The sequence below is a fragment of the Pygocentrus nattereri genome, chromosome 17, assembly GCF_015220715.1.
Source record: "Pygocentrus nattereri isolate fPygNat1 chromosome 17, fPygNat1.pri, whole genome shotgun sequence".
Lineage (NCBI taxonomy): Eukaryota > Metazoa > Chordata > Actinopteri > Characiformes > Serrasalmidae > Pygocentrus > Pygocentrus nattereri.
Window position 1 is genome coordinate 40,922,381 of NC_051227.1, and position 16,865 is coordinate 40,939,245.

The following is a 16,865-nucleotide window of genomic DNA, read 5'->3' on the forward strand; positions in this document are numbered from 1 at the left end:
TCCATAAACATCATATGGAGGAATCTACATATAAGACAGACAACACTCCTGCTCTGGCTGTGTGTGTTGTGTTTTGTGTTTCTTTTATTCACTGTTAGTGTGTGAGGTAAAGGTTGAGCGTCTTTACAACACAGAATCAGCCATCAGAAGACCGTCTTGCTTTCCGTTCAACGGCAGCAGATGTTTGCAGCATCAGATGTCTAAAAAAGCCGGAAAATTTTGCGGATCTCAGATCCCACCTTTGTTGCCATAAAATCTGTTGACTTCTGCTGGCAAGCATTTATTTCTTGAAGAAAAACAGGAGTGGAGACTCGAGGAAAAAGAAGTTTAATGAACGCGCGTCTTCCCATCAAGTGAGTCTGAAATAGTCTTCACAGTCATCAAACTTATATTCCCTCCAGTAAAAGCACCCCACCAGTTATTTCTTTGACTCAATGACCCTAAAAGGCCCCCCTACTTGATGGCCGGCTGCCTCTACCTTTGTAATTAAAATAGAGGTGTTGAGGTCCACCCAGGAATTTACAGTCTCCCCGTTGCTGGATTTGGAGGTATAGATAACCAGATGTCAAGATAAGCTAACCATTGGGAGTCGTTACATGACAAAGGACCGCTCTCCAAAGACCCCACACATCACCCAAGAAAAGACATACAAAATGCAAATGATATTAACCCAAATGGCAAAACAGAAAGGAACAGAAGTTACAAAGTTAATAAAAGCAAATAAAATAAAATAAAGTCAAATAATATTTAACACTTCTCTCAAAATATGCTGGGATTATGTTACTTACTACTTCCATTATTCAGTACTTTACTTCTACCTTACTCTATACCAAATTGTCTACATTTATTCGCATATGATTTGGCTTAAGCATATTTCTTAAAACAAGCCAAATTATTAATAGATACAATTAAAGTTTTTTTTAATAAAGGCAGACATTTACAACGGCTAAACAGGCACATTCAAGCAACTCTGGCAGCTAGGTGTGTATGTGTGGTTAAAGGCTACCACCATGATGGTCACCCCTGACATTAGACTTCCTCTCTTATATTCAGCTTGACCTCTAGAGGGCACACTCACAGAGAGGGACTTGAATGCACACAATGCAAATTCAGCATTCACATTAATGTTCAGACATTTTACACTTCCAAATGGCACTTGTAGGTATGTGTATAATGTAACCAGATGTGGGCAGAATACGTAAAAATAGTGATAATATAATAATGTATACACTGTTCTAAATGTGTTCAGTAACACATTCAATTACAATACACAGTGAGTAACATTCACAATTCTTTTACAATACATTTAGAATACATATTCACAACAGCACACAGGGAAAAACTCACACTTAGCACTTCACACTTAAATGCCTCTGTTAGTATGTTTTATGAAAAGCTCACTTATTGAAATTACGTTGCTGTTATTTTGTTATTTTGATTAATGTTACTTTGGTTCTCACTGCCCGCTTCAGTCCACTGTTCCAAAAATCCCACTGCTGTCTCACAAATGAAGCAAAATCCCATTAACAATAAAAAAGTTAACAGTAACTTTTGCAAATATGACTATAAAATGGCTAGCTATGTGGTTCTGTTAACGACATATAACTTGCCACAAAATACAGCACGAGCCCAGTACAACAGCAATGCTAAGCTCATCACTCATGAGCATGTTCACTGAGAACACTGTTCAGTTCCATCATCCCTCAAAGGAGTGATACTGAATCTCATTAGATTGGTTTATCAGTCTACTCAGGCTTTAGCACGAACGTCAGTGTTTATAATGAAGCTGCTTTTTTTTTAGCATTTTCAAAAAACATTATTTTATAAATTAATGTAAATGATCTCTTAAAGACTATCCAAACCATAAAATCTTTATAATCTGAGACAAAAAACATTCTCTATGAAACATGGTTGTTTTAGCTACTCATACTGAACCAGAGGATGGTCAGTCCATTTAGGCAGGCTGGACAGCTTCTCCTCAGTGCTGGGCTGGATGGGCCAGCCCCAGGCTTTGAAGAAGGGGACTATATTCTTCCCTACTACCTTGGAGAAGGTTTCAGCATACAGGTTCATCTTGCCACTGTTGTCTTTTGGTATGTTTTTCATGTCATGGTAAGTAGCAAAGACTTTCTTGAAGGCGTCCCAGCCAAACTTTTCTTGCAGCTTTAAAAGACAAAAGCAAGGATTAAACTTACAGGGGATGACTAAGAAGTGGATATAGAATGGACTATAATTCACCAAAAGGCTTTTTTCCATTTTCAGTATGAATGTAACTTTTTATTTGGTTTGAAATAACAGGTAGATGTTTTCATGAGCTGTGGCGCTTGTATAATTTTAGAAATACCTTTCAGTAAAGACAATATTACTGACTGACTGACTGACTAAAATGTATAATGTGAAATTACTTTCTGGACCTGAATTTTCCTCCTTTGATGGTAAAATACTGTCTGTCAAAATAACTATTTGAACTATTGGCACTGTTGAATGTTGAGTTTCCCTCATATTTGCCCCAGGGGCCTCCGTGTCATTTGGGCCCCTTGGCACGCTGATGATCATGCCTGCCCACAACTATACTAATTTGTGCAAGACTAGTAGGAAGACTAAGTCACTCAGGTGACAAGAATCACACCTCTTGTCATCTTTAGTACTATTACGTGACATTAGAGAACATAATTGCACAATTAAATTGATTCCATTGCAATTTTATTTTATAAAATTAACTCAGTAAACTTATTCTTCACTCCAGGCTGTTTATTTTATTGTTTTTCTTTAACATTAGCTGCTGGGAAAAACTTAAAGTACACAGTCAGACCTTAAGACCAATGGTGTACTTTTGAGGATACAATTACTTCGTTTATACTTTGCTGAACAAGTTTATACTTTGATTGAGACCCACTTCAGACCAGCTGCCCCGCCACCTACCTTGGACCAACTGCCCACCCCACACTGATGTTCTCATAGACTCCCAGCTATTCCTACTACTAATATTACTGCTAATATTAGGGGGGGGGGGTTACATTCTTCTTAAAACTTTGTCTTTACAGGAATTCTGTGAAGCTGCTTTGTGACAACATCCATTGTAAAAAGCGCTACAAATAAATTTGATTTGAACAAAAATGTGTTTTTCAGTACAGCATCTTTTTCTTCTAACAGTGCAGTCTTAACTAGTAGAGTAGCTCCCAAGTCAAGACCAAGGCCCAATCCAATTTCTTCTTTTTACCCCTACCCCTTGTTTTTGAGTGTCACACTACGGGGTAGTGGTTGAAATCTTGCCCTACGAAATGGGACCCTCAAAAAACAAACAAAAAAACATCCCATCATTAGCAGGATACTAGCAGTGCTCTGTAGGCAAACCTGCCCATCTTCAATGATAGCAGAGAAGGGTGATTCTTTATGCTTGTTATGAAGAATACGACCATAATAACAACATTAAACTAAGATAATACAGTGGTTATTGTAATTTTTAACAGAGAAAATTCTCACATTTGTGGGTTTCTTTGGTCACGCACTGTTTGGAGGGCCATCTAACCCTAACACTTCACCCAACCCCTCTATCTCAACAAGAATGGGGACACCCTAACCCTATACATGAACGCACAAAACAGAGGGCTAAGGGCTAAGTGATAGTGGCAAGGGGTGAAATGGGATTGGGCCTAAGTAAAGCCTAGTGCTTAAGTCAAGTCCCTAAGAACTGTTCTATACTAATAACTTATTATACCTTATATAACTTATATAATAACTTTAGACAAAGTGAAGAAAATCCTGACTTGAATCAGACTTGTTTTCAAGTTTAGTAGTCAAACCCAATATCACTGACCTGCAAGTAAGTCTCCAGTGCTGTCCAGCTATTCCAGTTCTCCAGACGCCTGCCTTCTGTGATGTATTTCTTTATTCGGCTCAATCGTTTATCCGCTGTCAGGCCCACGTGAGCATTTTCCCTGTTCACACGCAGCACCACCTCATGTGTGTACACGGGCCAGAGGTTACAGGTGCACTCGCAAGTATGTGGCTGGAACTCCCAGTCTGAGCATTGCTGATTATGACCCAGTTCGTGAAGAGGTCCCCAAAAATCACTTTTACCAGCAACATATGGGTTCACCAAGTGTGTGGCACTCTGAGTCTTCATCATAATGGGGTAACCTGAATGCATTAAGCCTGTGGAAACAAGGTCATCATATTTAAGTAATATGATCAGCTCATGATGATGATGATAATTAAACCACCTAGTGGCAAGTTCAAAACACTACATGGTACAGACCAGCCGAGATCTGAACATCAGCAACGAAGCGTTCCTTGCGAGAAAACTTTGCAGGCTTAGCGGCCAAATCAGCTACGCCCCTCATTATGGAATCCCAGAGAGTGGCCACTTTGTCTGGACGATCCAATTGCCCTATCATCTCTGATGGCAAGGTGATGATGAGATTCTCAAACTCCAGCTCTGCCCAAGGTGCTGGTGCTTTACGGATCTTAGCTACCCAGTCAGATACGCTCGTCTCTCCTGAGAGAATTAACAGCTTTTAATTTAGTGTTCTGCAATAATTCACTTTTGGCTTAGTAAGAAGGAATAACCAGTTAATGAATTTACCAGACTTGTAGTACGGTGCTTTTATGGCTGTCTGTATGACAACCTCCATCTTATGTGCTGTACTTCTAGGAGGTGCGATCAGGTATATGAGTCCTCCCCACAGATTCCAAACGTGCAGATTCTCTTTTTTCAAAGGGAAGCGCACATAGACCACTGGAGCTCGTTTCAGTTTATCTAGCTTGCATAAGTCGTCTGTTTGACAGCCGATCTGCACCTGAAAATGTATATACATGAAAATACCCATATTATGAGATTAACGTCGTTTCGTTAAAGTAGGTTTTGTGACATATTTCACTACGAACCAGACATACAGGTTAGCTTGCTAGCTAACGTAGGAGATGGAGCAACTGCTGCTTTGGACCAACATTTTTTGGCATACTCTCATGGTGTGAAATACAGGGGGTCCTGGCAGGTCTGGGAACCTTACGTAACCTCTTGGTCCCCCTTAGTGTCTCAAAATTCAGTGGGAAGCCTGAGAATAAAATTATTATGACATTAAATACAAATTAGCCTCCTTTACCCACAATCAGTGAGCTTCTGTCTTTAATATTCTTAACTAAGTAGAGTAACAGCACTCGTCTGCCTCAGGATGGCGCTGTAACAAATTAGTCCACTCAGTTGGGCCTTCATAGTCTAGCAACTGCATGCCTGTGATATTTAAAATATATGTGCCTATGCCAGAGCATATCTGTAAATCTTGACCAATTTCCCAAGAGATTGGTGGGTGGAGTGAATTATTACGCATTTCTCAAACTGAAGACAAAAGATATGTAGGAGCTCTATTAAGGTGTTGAAGACACTACCAAACTAGAAAAGAGCTTTTCCAGAAGAACTGCTAAACAAAACATTTTGCTTGCTCTGAAGCTAGCAGTGCTGCTATGGCGACAAGTTAGCAGCCAGACAACGCTACATCTTTAAAAAGGAGGGTTCAAGGCTTCTTTAATAAAGACAATAGTTCTCACTGAAAAAGAGCCTTTTGCATGCTTAAAGGGTTCTTTAAATTGTCAAATGGATCTTCAGATTAATGGAGAATGTGTTATATATGGTTCTATATAGAACCTTGTTGAAAAGGGTTCTACGTATCACCAGAAATTGTTCTGCTTTTGTTGCAATACTTGTAACAATAAAAGAGTCATTTCACGATGCAAAGAGCCCTTTAAGCGTGGAAATGGATCTTTCTTGGATTAAAATATAGGGTTACATTTAAACCATTGTTTTAATCATTAATGGAAATCTCTCCCTCTATGTATATATACACATCCGCTATGTGTGTATATATATATATATATATATATATATATATATAGTGTGTGTGTGTGCGTGTGTATGTATATATAGCAGTCATGTAGCTTTTTTTGTTTATCACTGAAATAAGCAGAACACCAGCAGGATCTCCTTAATACACATATGTTTGCAGGTAAAAACTGTATGTATAAGAATTAAACAGTCAAAGACAGACTAAAATATTTCAGGTAAATTTAATTTAATTTAATTTTAATTTAAATGGTTAGCTCTGCCCCATGACCATGGGGGAGAAGCAGCGTAGGAAATGTGTGTGTGTGTGTATGTGTGATTAGTATTATTATTATTATTAGCTCTGAACTCCTAACAATCCTTGTTGGTGCAGCCCATGCTGCATCTCACGTTTCTAATTTAAAATGGGCAAAGTACAGTTAGGTGATACCTGCCAACCCTTGTCTACAATTGTCCTGGGCACTGTAATTTTAGTCTTCATTCCTGGAGAAAGATAGAGGCCTGTGCTTATCCATTCTTCATCATCTGCAATGAGAAACAAGACGATTGTCTCATTAAGCAAAGTAAGTAAACACTTTAGATATGAAACATTTGATAGTTTAACTAATGCTCATTTCATTTTTTGCCTTAAAAGCCAAAACTCAAAACTGACCCAAAAGCTAACCTTGGAGGAGTGTTAGACTCCAGGTCTGCATGGCCACATGTGTTCATCTTCATTTAAGACACCTGATTCAGCTCATCAATTAATTACCAAAACTTTTATGAGTTAAATTTTGTATATAAAAGGAGGAAGAACACTAATCTTTGCAGGAGTTCAGTAATCCTGTGACCTTACAGACCCCACAAAATTATCTTAGTTAAACATAAGAAATTTAAATTTGATGTGCAGCTGTGTATTAAAGCCCTGAAGTTATTGGCTTGGCTGAATCTGTGTTAAACTGAGCCTAATCTTTTGCTAAGCTAATGATAGAGAAATTGTGTTCTAAGCATTTTTTGCAAAATCTCACTTTTTGAAGCTCTCAAATAGACAGCAAAACCAAACCACTTAAACCAATAGTCATACTTGTATGTAACCTGCTGTAACTTGTTATGTATTTACAACCCCAATTCCAGTGAAGTTGGGACGTTGTGTAAAACATAAATAAAAACAGAATACGATGATTTGCAAATCCTTTTCAACCGATATTCAATTGAACACACTACAAAGACGAGATATTTAATGTTCAAACGGATAAACTTTATTGTTTTTTGCAAATATTCACTCATTTTGAATTTGATGCCTGCAACACGTTCCAGAGAAGTTGGGACAGGGGCGTGTTTCCCACTGTGTTACATCACCTTTCCTTTAACACTCAATAAGCGTTTGGGAACTGAGGACACTGATTGTTGGAGCTTTGTAGGTGGAATTCTTTCCCATTCCTGCTTGATGTACAGCATCAGCTGCTCAGCAGTCCGGGGTCTCCGCTGGAGTATTTTGAGCTTCATAATGCGCCACACATTTTCAATGGGAGACGGTCTGGACTGCAGGCAGGCCAGTCTAGTACCCGCACTCTTTTACTACGAAGCCACGCTGTTGTAACACGTGCAGAATGTGGCTCGGCATCGTCTTGCTGAAATAAGCAGGACGTCCCTGAAAAAGACGCTGCTTGGATGGCAGCAGATGTTGCTCCAAAACCTGTATGTACCTTTCAGCATTAATGGGCCTTCACAGATGTGCCAGTTACCCCTGCCATGGGCACTAACACCCCCCCCACACCATCAGAGATGCTGGCTTTTGAACTTTGCGCTGAAAACAATCCAGACAGTCCTTTTCCTCTTTGGCCCGGAGGACACGACGTCCATGATTTCCAGAAACAGTGTGAAATGTGGACGCGTCAGACCACAGGACACTTTTCCACTCTGCATCAGTCCATCTCAGATGAGCTCGGCCCAGAGAAGCCGGCGGCATTTCTGGGTGGTGTTGATATGTGGCTTCGCTTTGCATGGCAGAGTTTTAACCTGCACTTGTAGATGGAGCGACGAACTGAGTTCACTGACAGTGGTTTTCCGAAGTGTTCCTGAGCCCACGTGGGAATATCCGTTACAGAATGATGTGGGTTTTTAATGCAGTGCCGCCTGAGGGGTCGAAGGTCACGGGCATTCAGTGCTGGTTTTCTGCCTTGCTGCTTACTTGCAGAGATTTCTCCAGATTCTCTGAATCTTTTGATGATATTATGGACTGTAGATGATGAAATCCCTAAATTCCTGCAGTTGCACGTTGATAAGCGTTGTTCTTAAACTGTTGGACTATTTGCTCACGCAGTTGTTCACTAAGTGGTGAACCCCGCCCGTCCTCGCTTGTGAACGACAGAGCCTTAAAGTGATGCTCCCTTTATACCCAATCATGACACTCACCTGTTTCCAATTACCCTGTTCACCTGTGGAATGTTCCAAACAGGTGTTTATTTTTCAACTTTCCCAGTCTTTTGTTGCTTTGGAACGTGTTGCAGGCATCAAATTCAAAATGAGTGAATATTTGCAAAAAACAATAAAGTTTATCTGTTTGAACCTTAAATATCTCGTCTTTGTAGTGTGTTCAATTGAATATCGGTTGAAAAGGATTTACAAATCATCGTATTCTGTTTTATTTATGTTTTACACAACGTCCCAACTTCATTGGAATTAGGGTTGTATTTTTCATTTCATGTTTAAAGTAATACTATTTTATTCTTACTTATTAAATTCCCAGTGGCAGTAGCAAAGCTTATTTTATCCCAGATTTAATCAGAGGAAAGAGTAGCAATGAGAAGTTAATCTAAGAAATTTTACATTTCTTCTAAATAGATAAATAAACAAAATATATAGATTAATTTGTTTTCCAATACTTGGCTATGTCCCTCTGGCTTAATAACAGCACTCAGATGAGGGTTAAACCATTGTCTCCTGTCCATTCTATCCAACTGTTCCACAGACAGGGCAAAGCCTCCATATTTCGGCCAGAATTTGTGTTTGCATGATTTCACCTGTTTCAAATTAAGCATTGGGATTGAAATCTGGTGATTTTGCTGGTCAGTCAAACTGTCCCAGCGTGCCATCATGTCCTTCTGTAATGTGAGAGTATCAGAAAGTGTCTTCTGATCAGACATGAAGCAAAAAGTAAGTGGAAGAGTGGGGTACAATAGATAGGACCTCAAGAGAATCTCAAGAAACAGGTACAATCCTTACCTGAATGAATTGACCCCATGATTAAAGCAATTACATGCTTAACGAAGTATTAGAACTGCGTGGATGTAAAATTGACTTTTCAATGTTTAACTTATAAGTTGTCTGACCAGTGGTAGGATGGTCCCCCCTTTAGATGTGAGTCATGGTCCTCCCGAGGTTTCTTCCTCCTCCAGCTCTGAGGGAGTTTTTCCTTGCCTCAGCGCTCACGGGGGTTCTGTATATTCTGTATATTCTGTATATTATGTTCAGTGTTTTGTCTGATTCTCTGTGCTGTGATTCCCATTTTTGTAAAGCTGCTTTGTGACAACATCAGTTGTAAAAAGCGCTATATAAATAAATTTGATTTGATTTGATTTGATATTAGAGCACAAATTATGCAACTTATTTTTTGTCCAGGGAGTTTATCTGTTCACTTTTTCCCTTTCATTAACCATGTGATGTGTATATAGAGGGAAAACTGTGATAACTTAATTAGTTATTTCTTTTACCTGCTGTGCTAGCACTGATCCAGACTCTTGCATTGGATACAGATGGCAGATCAGGTATGTCTGTGATGAGGTATGATAGAAGTTCACTGGTGTCTTCAGAGAGCCTGAACAATTCAATCCCCACCTGGAGTAGCAGGTGATCCTTTGCACTTTCTACAGGACATGTAGGAGAGACCTGTGGAAACCCTGCCTTTATCATGTCTGTGAGGAGTACAACTACTGACTTGTACATGTCATAGTTGTATGCCTGCAAACAAAGATAACTGACACAGTCATTGCCAAGCTTCTTCAGAAACGGCTGTTTATAATCTTCCAGCTTCTTGCCCTGAAGCACATGTTGAGCAAAATGCTGCAACAAATCCTGGAAATTATACATCTGTGTAGAGTTAATGCCATGTTGGTTCACCTGTGGAGCCTTGTACACATCAACAGTGAGAGTTTTATCCAAGACACACAGACCCATTCTATCAAGGATGTGATTACCAGGAAAATCTATCTTCACATTACGGCCAGGGTTGGAATGGGCCCACGACCAAGCTTGTCCACCTATCAGAAGACCACCACCACCAGCAACAAACTCCTGGATCTCTTTAGACTGACCATCACTGTATGAGGTGCAGACAAAGACACTTAGGTCTTCCTTAAACCCAGACAACTGACACTGTAGTCCTGACTTATTCAGCAGGCTGTAGACCTCCTTAAGTTCAGGTACAACTCCAATAACCCCATTGGGTTTTTTATCAAGCCAGTAGACAGCATTGATCATGAATGTGGACAAGGACTCGCGGCTTAAGTATGTTTCATGGCTGGCCACAATTACACGTCCCTTTCCATAGTATGCCCCAGCAAGAAATGCCTTTTCATCTGTGGTGAATCCGATAGGAAATGCTGAAGGACCATGCACCAATATCTCAGATGGTACAGCCTTGCCTTGGATATCTAATTCAGAAACTCCTTGTAAAAGGAATTCTAGGGCATAGTTGAAAAGCCGTGGGGCCTTGTACAGCCCAGCTTTCATGGTTGAACCAAGGAGATACAATCCCATCTTGCCCAAGATGCGATTTCCAGGGCAATCTATCTTCACATCACGTTCAGGGTTGCCCTGGGCCCACTGCCAAGCTTGTCCACCAATCAGAAGACCACCACCACCAGCAACAAACTCCTGGATCGCTTTACACTGAGCATCACTGTATGATGTACAGACGAAGACGCTCAGATCTTTCCTAAAGCCAGTCAACTGACACTGTAGCCCTGATTTGTTTAGCAAGTAGTAGGCCTCTTTAAGTTCAGGTAATACTCCGATAAGCCCATTACGCCTTTTATCAAGCCACTGAACAGCATTGATCATGAAGGTGGACAGTGATTCATGGCTTAGGTAAATTTCATGGCTGGCCACAATAACTCGTCCCTGTCCAAAATATGTTCCAGCTAGGAATGCCTTTCTGTCTGGAGTGAGTCCGATAGGGAACGCTAAAGAACCATGCACCAAAACCTCAGATGGTACAGCCTTGCCTTGGATGTCAAACTCAGATACGCCTTGTAAAAGGAATTCTATGTCATCTTGGAAAACATGTGGAGCCTTGTAAAACCCAGCCTCTACAGTTTTACCTAAGAGGCACAACCCCATTTTTCCAAGAACATGGTTTCCAGGGCATTCAGTCATCACATTGAGGTCAGGATTTTTAAAAGCCCACGACCAAGCCTGTCCACCTATCAAGAGACCACCACCCCCACCAACAAATTCCTGGATCTCTTTACACTGAGCATCGTTGTAAGAGGTGCAGACAAAGACACTCAGGTCTTCCTTAAACCCAGTCAACTGACACTGTAGTCCTGACTTGCTCAGAAGCCTATATGCATCTTTAAGTTCAGGTAACACACCAATAACTCCTTTTCGTCCTTTATCAAGCCATTCCACAGCATTGATCATGAAAGTGGACAATAACTCACTACCTAGGTAGGTTTCATGGCCAGCAACAATTACTCGGCCCTGTCTATAGCACGCTCCAGCAAGGAATATCTTTCCATCTGGGGTCAATCCAATAGGAAATGCTGATGATCCATGCGTGAATATGTCAGATGGTAGAGCCTTGCCTTGGATGTCAAAATCAGCTACTCCTTGTAAAAGGAATTCCAGGTCATCTTTGAGATTTTTGCCTTTCCTGAGGAAAAAACAACACATATGATAGAATGCACTTTATTAAGGTCATTCCATGGAACTTAAATATGGTTTCTTTCCCAGTTGTCTGTTACCTTTACTATACTATCTATATACTATCTTTCAATGTTGTACTAAACACATAATTTGGGACAAACTTAATGTTCCACACAAGCTTAAACTTAAACGAGACATTTCCACAAAAACGTAATGCACTATTATCATTTAAATGCTGAATTGAATAGATAAAATGTGGTATGTGCAAAAATGTGGGCATCTTTTTAGTCCAGTGTTATTTTTTGTAATGGCTCTGAGCTTATTTGACTGATTAAGCCTTAATCCACATCAGGTGAAGACAGTTCTATAGTGTAGAAAACCTCTCACTCAACAGATCTAAGTTCATCTAAGTGGCTGGCTAAATAAATGATACTAAATATGATTGACCCTTAAGCTTTATTGGCCAGGTATGTGTAATGTTGGGGAGCGAGGATGAGGCGGACGCATGTGCTGAGATTTATTAAGAGCAAATCCAGAGTGAGGGTCAAGACAGTCCAAGGTCAAGGAACCAACACGGGGGACAAATCGAGGGACAAACATAACTAAAATAAACACAGATGGGAAACACCACGGACACTGGAAGAACAAAACAGTACAGGATCAAACAAAGACCACAAGAAACCACACCAAACGAGAATACAATACAAAGACCGGCAACAAACCAGTCTTAAATACAACAGGGATATTGGGGAATAACAGGACACAGGTGTAAAACAAAGGTGGTTACAATCAGGGGCTGGGACCGAAAACAAGGGGGCAGGACTGGGAAGAAACAAAACAAAAGCACACGGACAGGACTAGCAGGGGCCAATTATCACAGTATGCTTACAAATAAAGAGAATTTGGTTTTGGTTAAAGGAGCTCACAGCGTATAGTATCAGACAGTTGTTTACATGTAGCAAATGAAATAACATAAATATAAAATAAAATATAGAAAAAATCTAATAAAACATGCATTTCTACCATCACTCACAAACACACACACACACACACACACACACACACACACACACACACACACACACACACACACACACAGTCATACCTGTAATCTATTACATTGTGACATGAAAATAAAATCTGGAAAATAAAGTAAATTCTCTGAAAAAAATGTATATAAATTGGTCAGATATGCAAAACAAAATCCCCACAGGTAGGTGGCATTAACTGTGATCTCATCACAAAGGTCACCATCCAAAATATGCGGCATAACAATCAGCAGCATTTGGAATCAAGTGCTGTGAACTGAACAAAAATCTAACTCTGGCTATAATCTTCAAAGGTTTGTTCAGAAAAAAAGGAACAGCATTTCAAAAAGAAGACTTGGCCATCTGATAAGCATGGGGTGGGTCTGCTATGCTTTGGAGTTGTGTGGCAGACAGTGGCTCAGGGAATGTTGTGGGGATAGAGGGAATGAAGGATTCTAAATTGATGAATAAATCCTGGAAGCTGATGTCTCACAGTAAGTAAAGAAACTGAAGCTGAAAAAAGTTGGATATTATGAGTAGACACACAACAAAATCAACACTGAATTACCCTAATAAATGAAAAATTCAGGCTTTTAAAATGGCCATCGCTATCCCCAAACATGACCTGCAAGAGACAACATACTGTCAATACTGAATGTTTTTGAATGGGAAGTGTTGTGCAAGGCAAAAAAATGAAAATAATTCCAAAAGTAGAAAGATTGTTAGCTGGCTACAAGAAACAATTGCAGGCTGTAATTTAAGCCAAAAGGTATCTGTGTTGTGTAGTGTTGACCAAAAGTGTGTCCAAACTAGCATGTGCAATATTTTAGATTTTTATTTAACACATAAATAGTACTGTGCATTAGCAAACTAAGGCAACAGCACCAGTTTTTATTTTTTCCTTTCAGCTCCACCAATGTTATCAATTTCCTTAGCTGTCCAGCTGAGCTAGTTAGTCTCTAATCTGATGCCCTCAATTACGTGCGTGGTTTGAAAACGCTGAAAGAATGGTCTCCCTTCACAAGTTCACTGTACTGTGCCTATCAGCTGCAATCAGGAGACAGACAGGTGCTCTCACTCTCTTATTACACAGTCATCCTGTTGTAACATGTGCAGAACGTTTCTTGCTGTTGTTGTGTTGAGATAAGCAATGACGTCCCTCAACACACAGCATTTAAAGGCAGCATATGTTGCCCCAAAATTAATGGTGCTTTCACTGTTGTGCAAGTTACCCAGTAATGGACCCCCTTACCATGACACACACGGGGCCTTGGCCCAGGTCAACATGATGTCCGTTATTTCCGTAAACAAACTGCATTAGTTCACTACCTACTCAGTAGTTAACTAGTAGTTCTTAGATCAATCAATCAATCAATCAACCTTTATTTTGACTCGGAAGTACACTGAGGGCAACCTTCATTTTCAATGTAGCTGAGCATTTACAAAAACAGGGATTGACATGACAAATAATATAATAACTACATTTAGTCATTTTTAATCATAAAACTTAATATATAAACTTAAACTTTAAATGATAAGAAATTAGGATCAAAAGAAGATAAGAGATTAGTAAGGTAATAATACAATAATACAAATTAAAAAGTAATGATACAAAACTATTAAAAATAAAATGAGAGAAAATAAATAAGTAAGTAAAAAAGAAATAAAGAACTAGGGAGAACTAAAACAAAAAATAAAAGTTATGAATAAATATGATTAAGTAAAACAGGTACAGGCTGTCTGAAGATGGTTCAATATTAAAAGTTTAAAATGACTGAGTGACACCAGTGAGCCGAGTTTTAGTGTTTCCTGTAGTGAATTCCAACTAGTGCTGTAACTTAAAGCAGATTTTCCCAGTTCAGTAAAAACCCAGCTTCTGTCGGCATTTACTGACTAGTTTATTTATGTGTGGTTTAAAACTGAGTTTATCATCCAGCCATATGCCAAGGTATTTATATTCTGAGACTCTCTCAATAGTGTATCCTGCCAGGGTAGTAATATTTACAGTACTAAAATCAGTATTTAAAGATCTGGAAAACAGCATAAACTTAGTTTTCATGGCATTTAAAACTAGTTTGTGCTTATATAGCGCCACCTGCAGAGCATTAAATGAGCTCTGTAATTTTCTTGTTGCAGCATGAATAGAATCAGCTGAGCAATATAAAAATCATGTCATCTGCATAAAGGTGAACTTTGCAGTCTGAGGTTGAAGCAGAGGCAGCAATATCATTTATGTAGATATTAAATAGCATGTCCAATTGTGTATCCTGCCTTCCGCCCGAAGACTGCTGGGATAGGCTCCAGCTCCCCCCCGCGACCCTGACGGAGAAGCGGTTTAGAAAATGGATGGATGGATGGATGGATAGATATTAAATAAGACTGGACCCAAAATTGAACCTTGTGGTACACCTTTAGATATAGATACCAACTCTGATGTATAATTATTCAATGTCATGCACTGATTTCTGTCAGTGAGGTAGTTTTGGGTCCAGTCCAGCGCAGCTGCATCAAAGCCAATCTTTTCTAAGTTCCGTAAAAGAAGAGTGTGATCAACTGTGTCGAGTGCTTTTGTTACGTCAATAAAAACAGCTGCACAATGTTTCTCCTTGTCTATGTCTGAATAAAGATTGTTTAAAACCAGTGTCGTAGCAGAGATAGTGCTGTGACCTTCTCTGAAACCAGACTGATATTTAGATAAAACAGAATTTTCAGGAAGAAATGATTTCAGTTGCTGGTTTACTAGAGATTCTAACATTTTTGCTAAACACGACAGTTTTGAGATTGGCCTATAATTATTCAGATCTGTTGTCTCACCACCTTTATGCAGAGGAATTACATGAGCTGTTTTCCAGATGCTGGGAATTCTGCAAGATAAAACTTAAAGATTAAAAATGTATAAAATGAATTCTAAAATAATCGGGGCTGCGAGACGCAATAAAAAGGGGTCCAGCCCATCTTCTCCAGTGGCTTTTCATGGATTAATTTTAGCCAGGGCATTAGCAACTAAATATGGAGAAAATGGCTGGAGTGAGAAGAAACCATGCGTTTTAGATACAGTAGAGTTGAGTTCTTGGTAGTTAAGAATAGTTACTTAAGCATTAATGCAGAACTACTCATTCATTCCGGCTTAGTTCCTGATTAGTTACTTATTAACTAAGAAACAGTACTGTAAAGTGTTACCATTTAGTTACTACCTAACCATCATGGCGAATATTAATAGCTAACAAAATTTTGAAAGTTGGACAAACATCCAAACACTGTTGACATTTTCTGAAATACAGTAACTTGATGTGGCTACAACAGTTGACACATCATTAAGCAAGAGGAGTGATTGTTGAATAATGCCTGTCTCACACTGCAGGGTTAATGGGCTGTTTCATTCTTTCTCCACTTTCTGTATAAGCTTCTTCGGCTCGCTTGCCTTGTAAACATTGTATTTCTTTTAGGAAATGCCAATAAAGATTTACGCAACAGTTTGGGTGCAGATTTACTCATCAGCTGAATGCCTGTAGCAGTTTGCTGAGGTCATCAATATCAAATCAAGTAGTGAAATATAGATGTGGACCGCATTAAACTATTTTCGATTTCTGAAAAAAATGTAACTGAATCAATTAAACCTTGAAACCCTAGAAACAGGTAGCTATTAGACACATTACTACACACTTATAATCAGAATTGAGGTAGATGTAAATATTAATAACCACACTCTCCCCACGCACAATATAAGGCAACTAAATATAATATAATGTAACACACATTTTGTAAGGAGGATCAATTTCAGTAAGCTACTTACATGGCTGGGAATGTTGACAAGTTCCTGCTGCAGTAAGTATAAGATCAGTTGTCTTGTCCCAGTGCCAGACTGTAAATGCCCTGTGTAGCAAATCCCACCCTCTATTTTATGAAAGGGCTGGGACACCCCCACTCACATAATATATGCAAAAGGCACAATGGCTATACAGCAGTGGAAGCCACCTGTACCTGATATTTTGCTGTTAACTAATGCAACTGCTACTTTTATACCAGTGTAGAGCCTAAAAAAAAAAAAAAGAGAAAATCGTGTTTCTTTTCAGACGCTACAGGTGGTGACTTGTGTGATAAGCTCAGTTGAAACTCTATAGTAGACTACTTCTATAATTGAAAACACTTTA

The 16,865-nt window shown here is 39.3% G+C and overlaps 1 protein-coding gene across 1 annotated transcript; it reads right to left on the reverse strand.

Moving 5' to 3' along the window:
- Window positions 1-333: 333 nt before the first annotated feature.
- Window positions 334-16,620, reverse strand: zgc:162193 (TRPM8 channel-associated factor homolog). Its single transcript, XM_017684363.1, has 7 exons — window positions 16,508-16,620; window positions 9,532-11,693; window positions 6,270-6,364; window positions 4,586-4,799; window positions 4,259-4,498; window positions 3,818-4,155; window positions 334-2,163 (listed from the first exon to the last, which is right to left on the reverse strand). Coding segments are annotated over exons 1-7 (3,294 nt in total). The 5' UTR covers window positions 16,510-16,620; the 3' UTR covers window positions 334-1,920.
- Window positions 16,621-16,865: the final 245 nt, after the last annotated feature.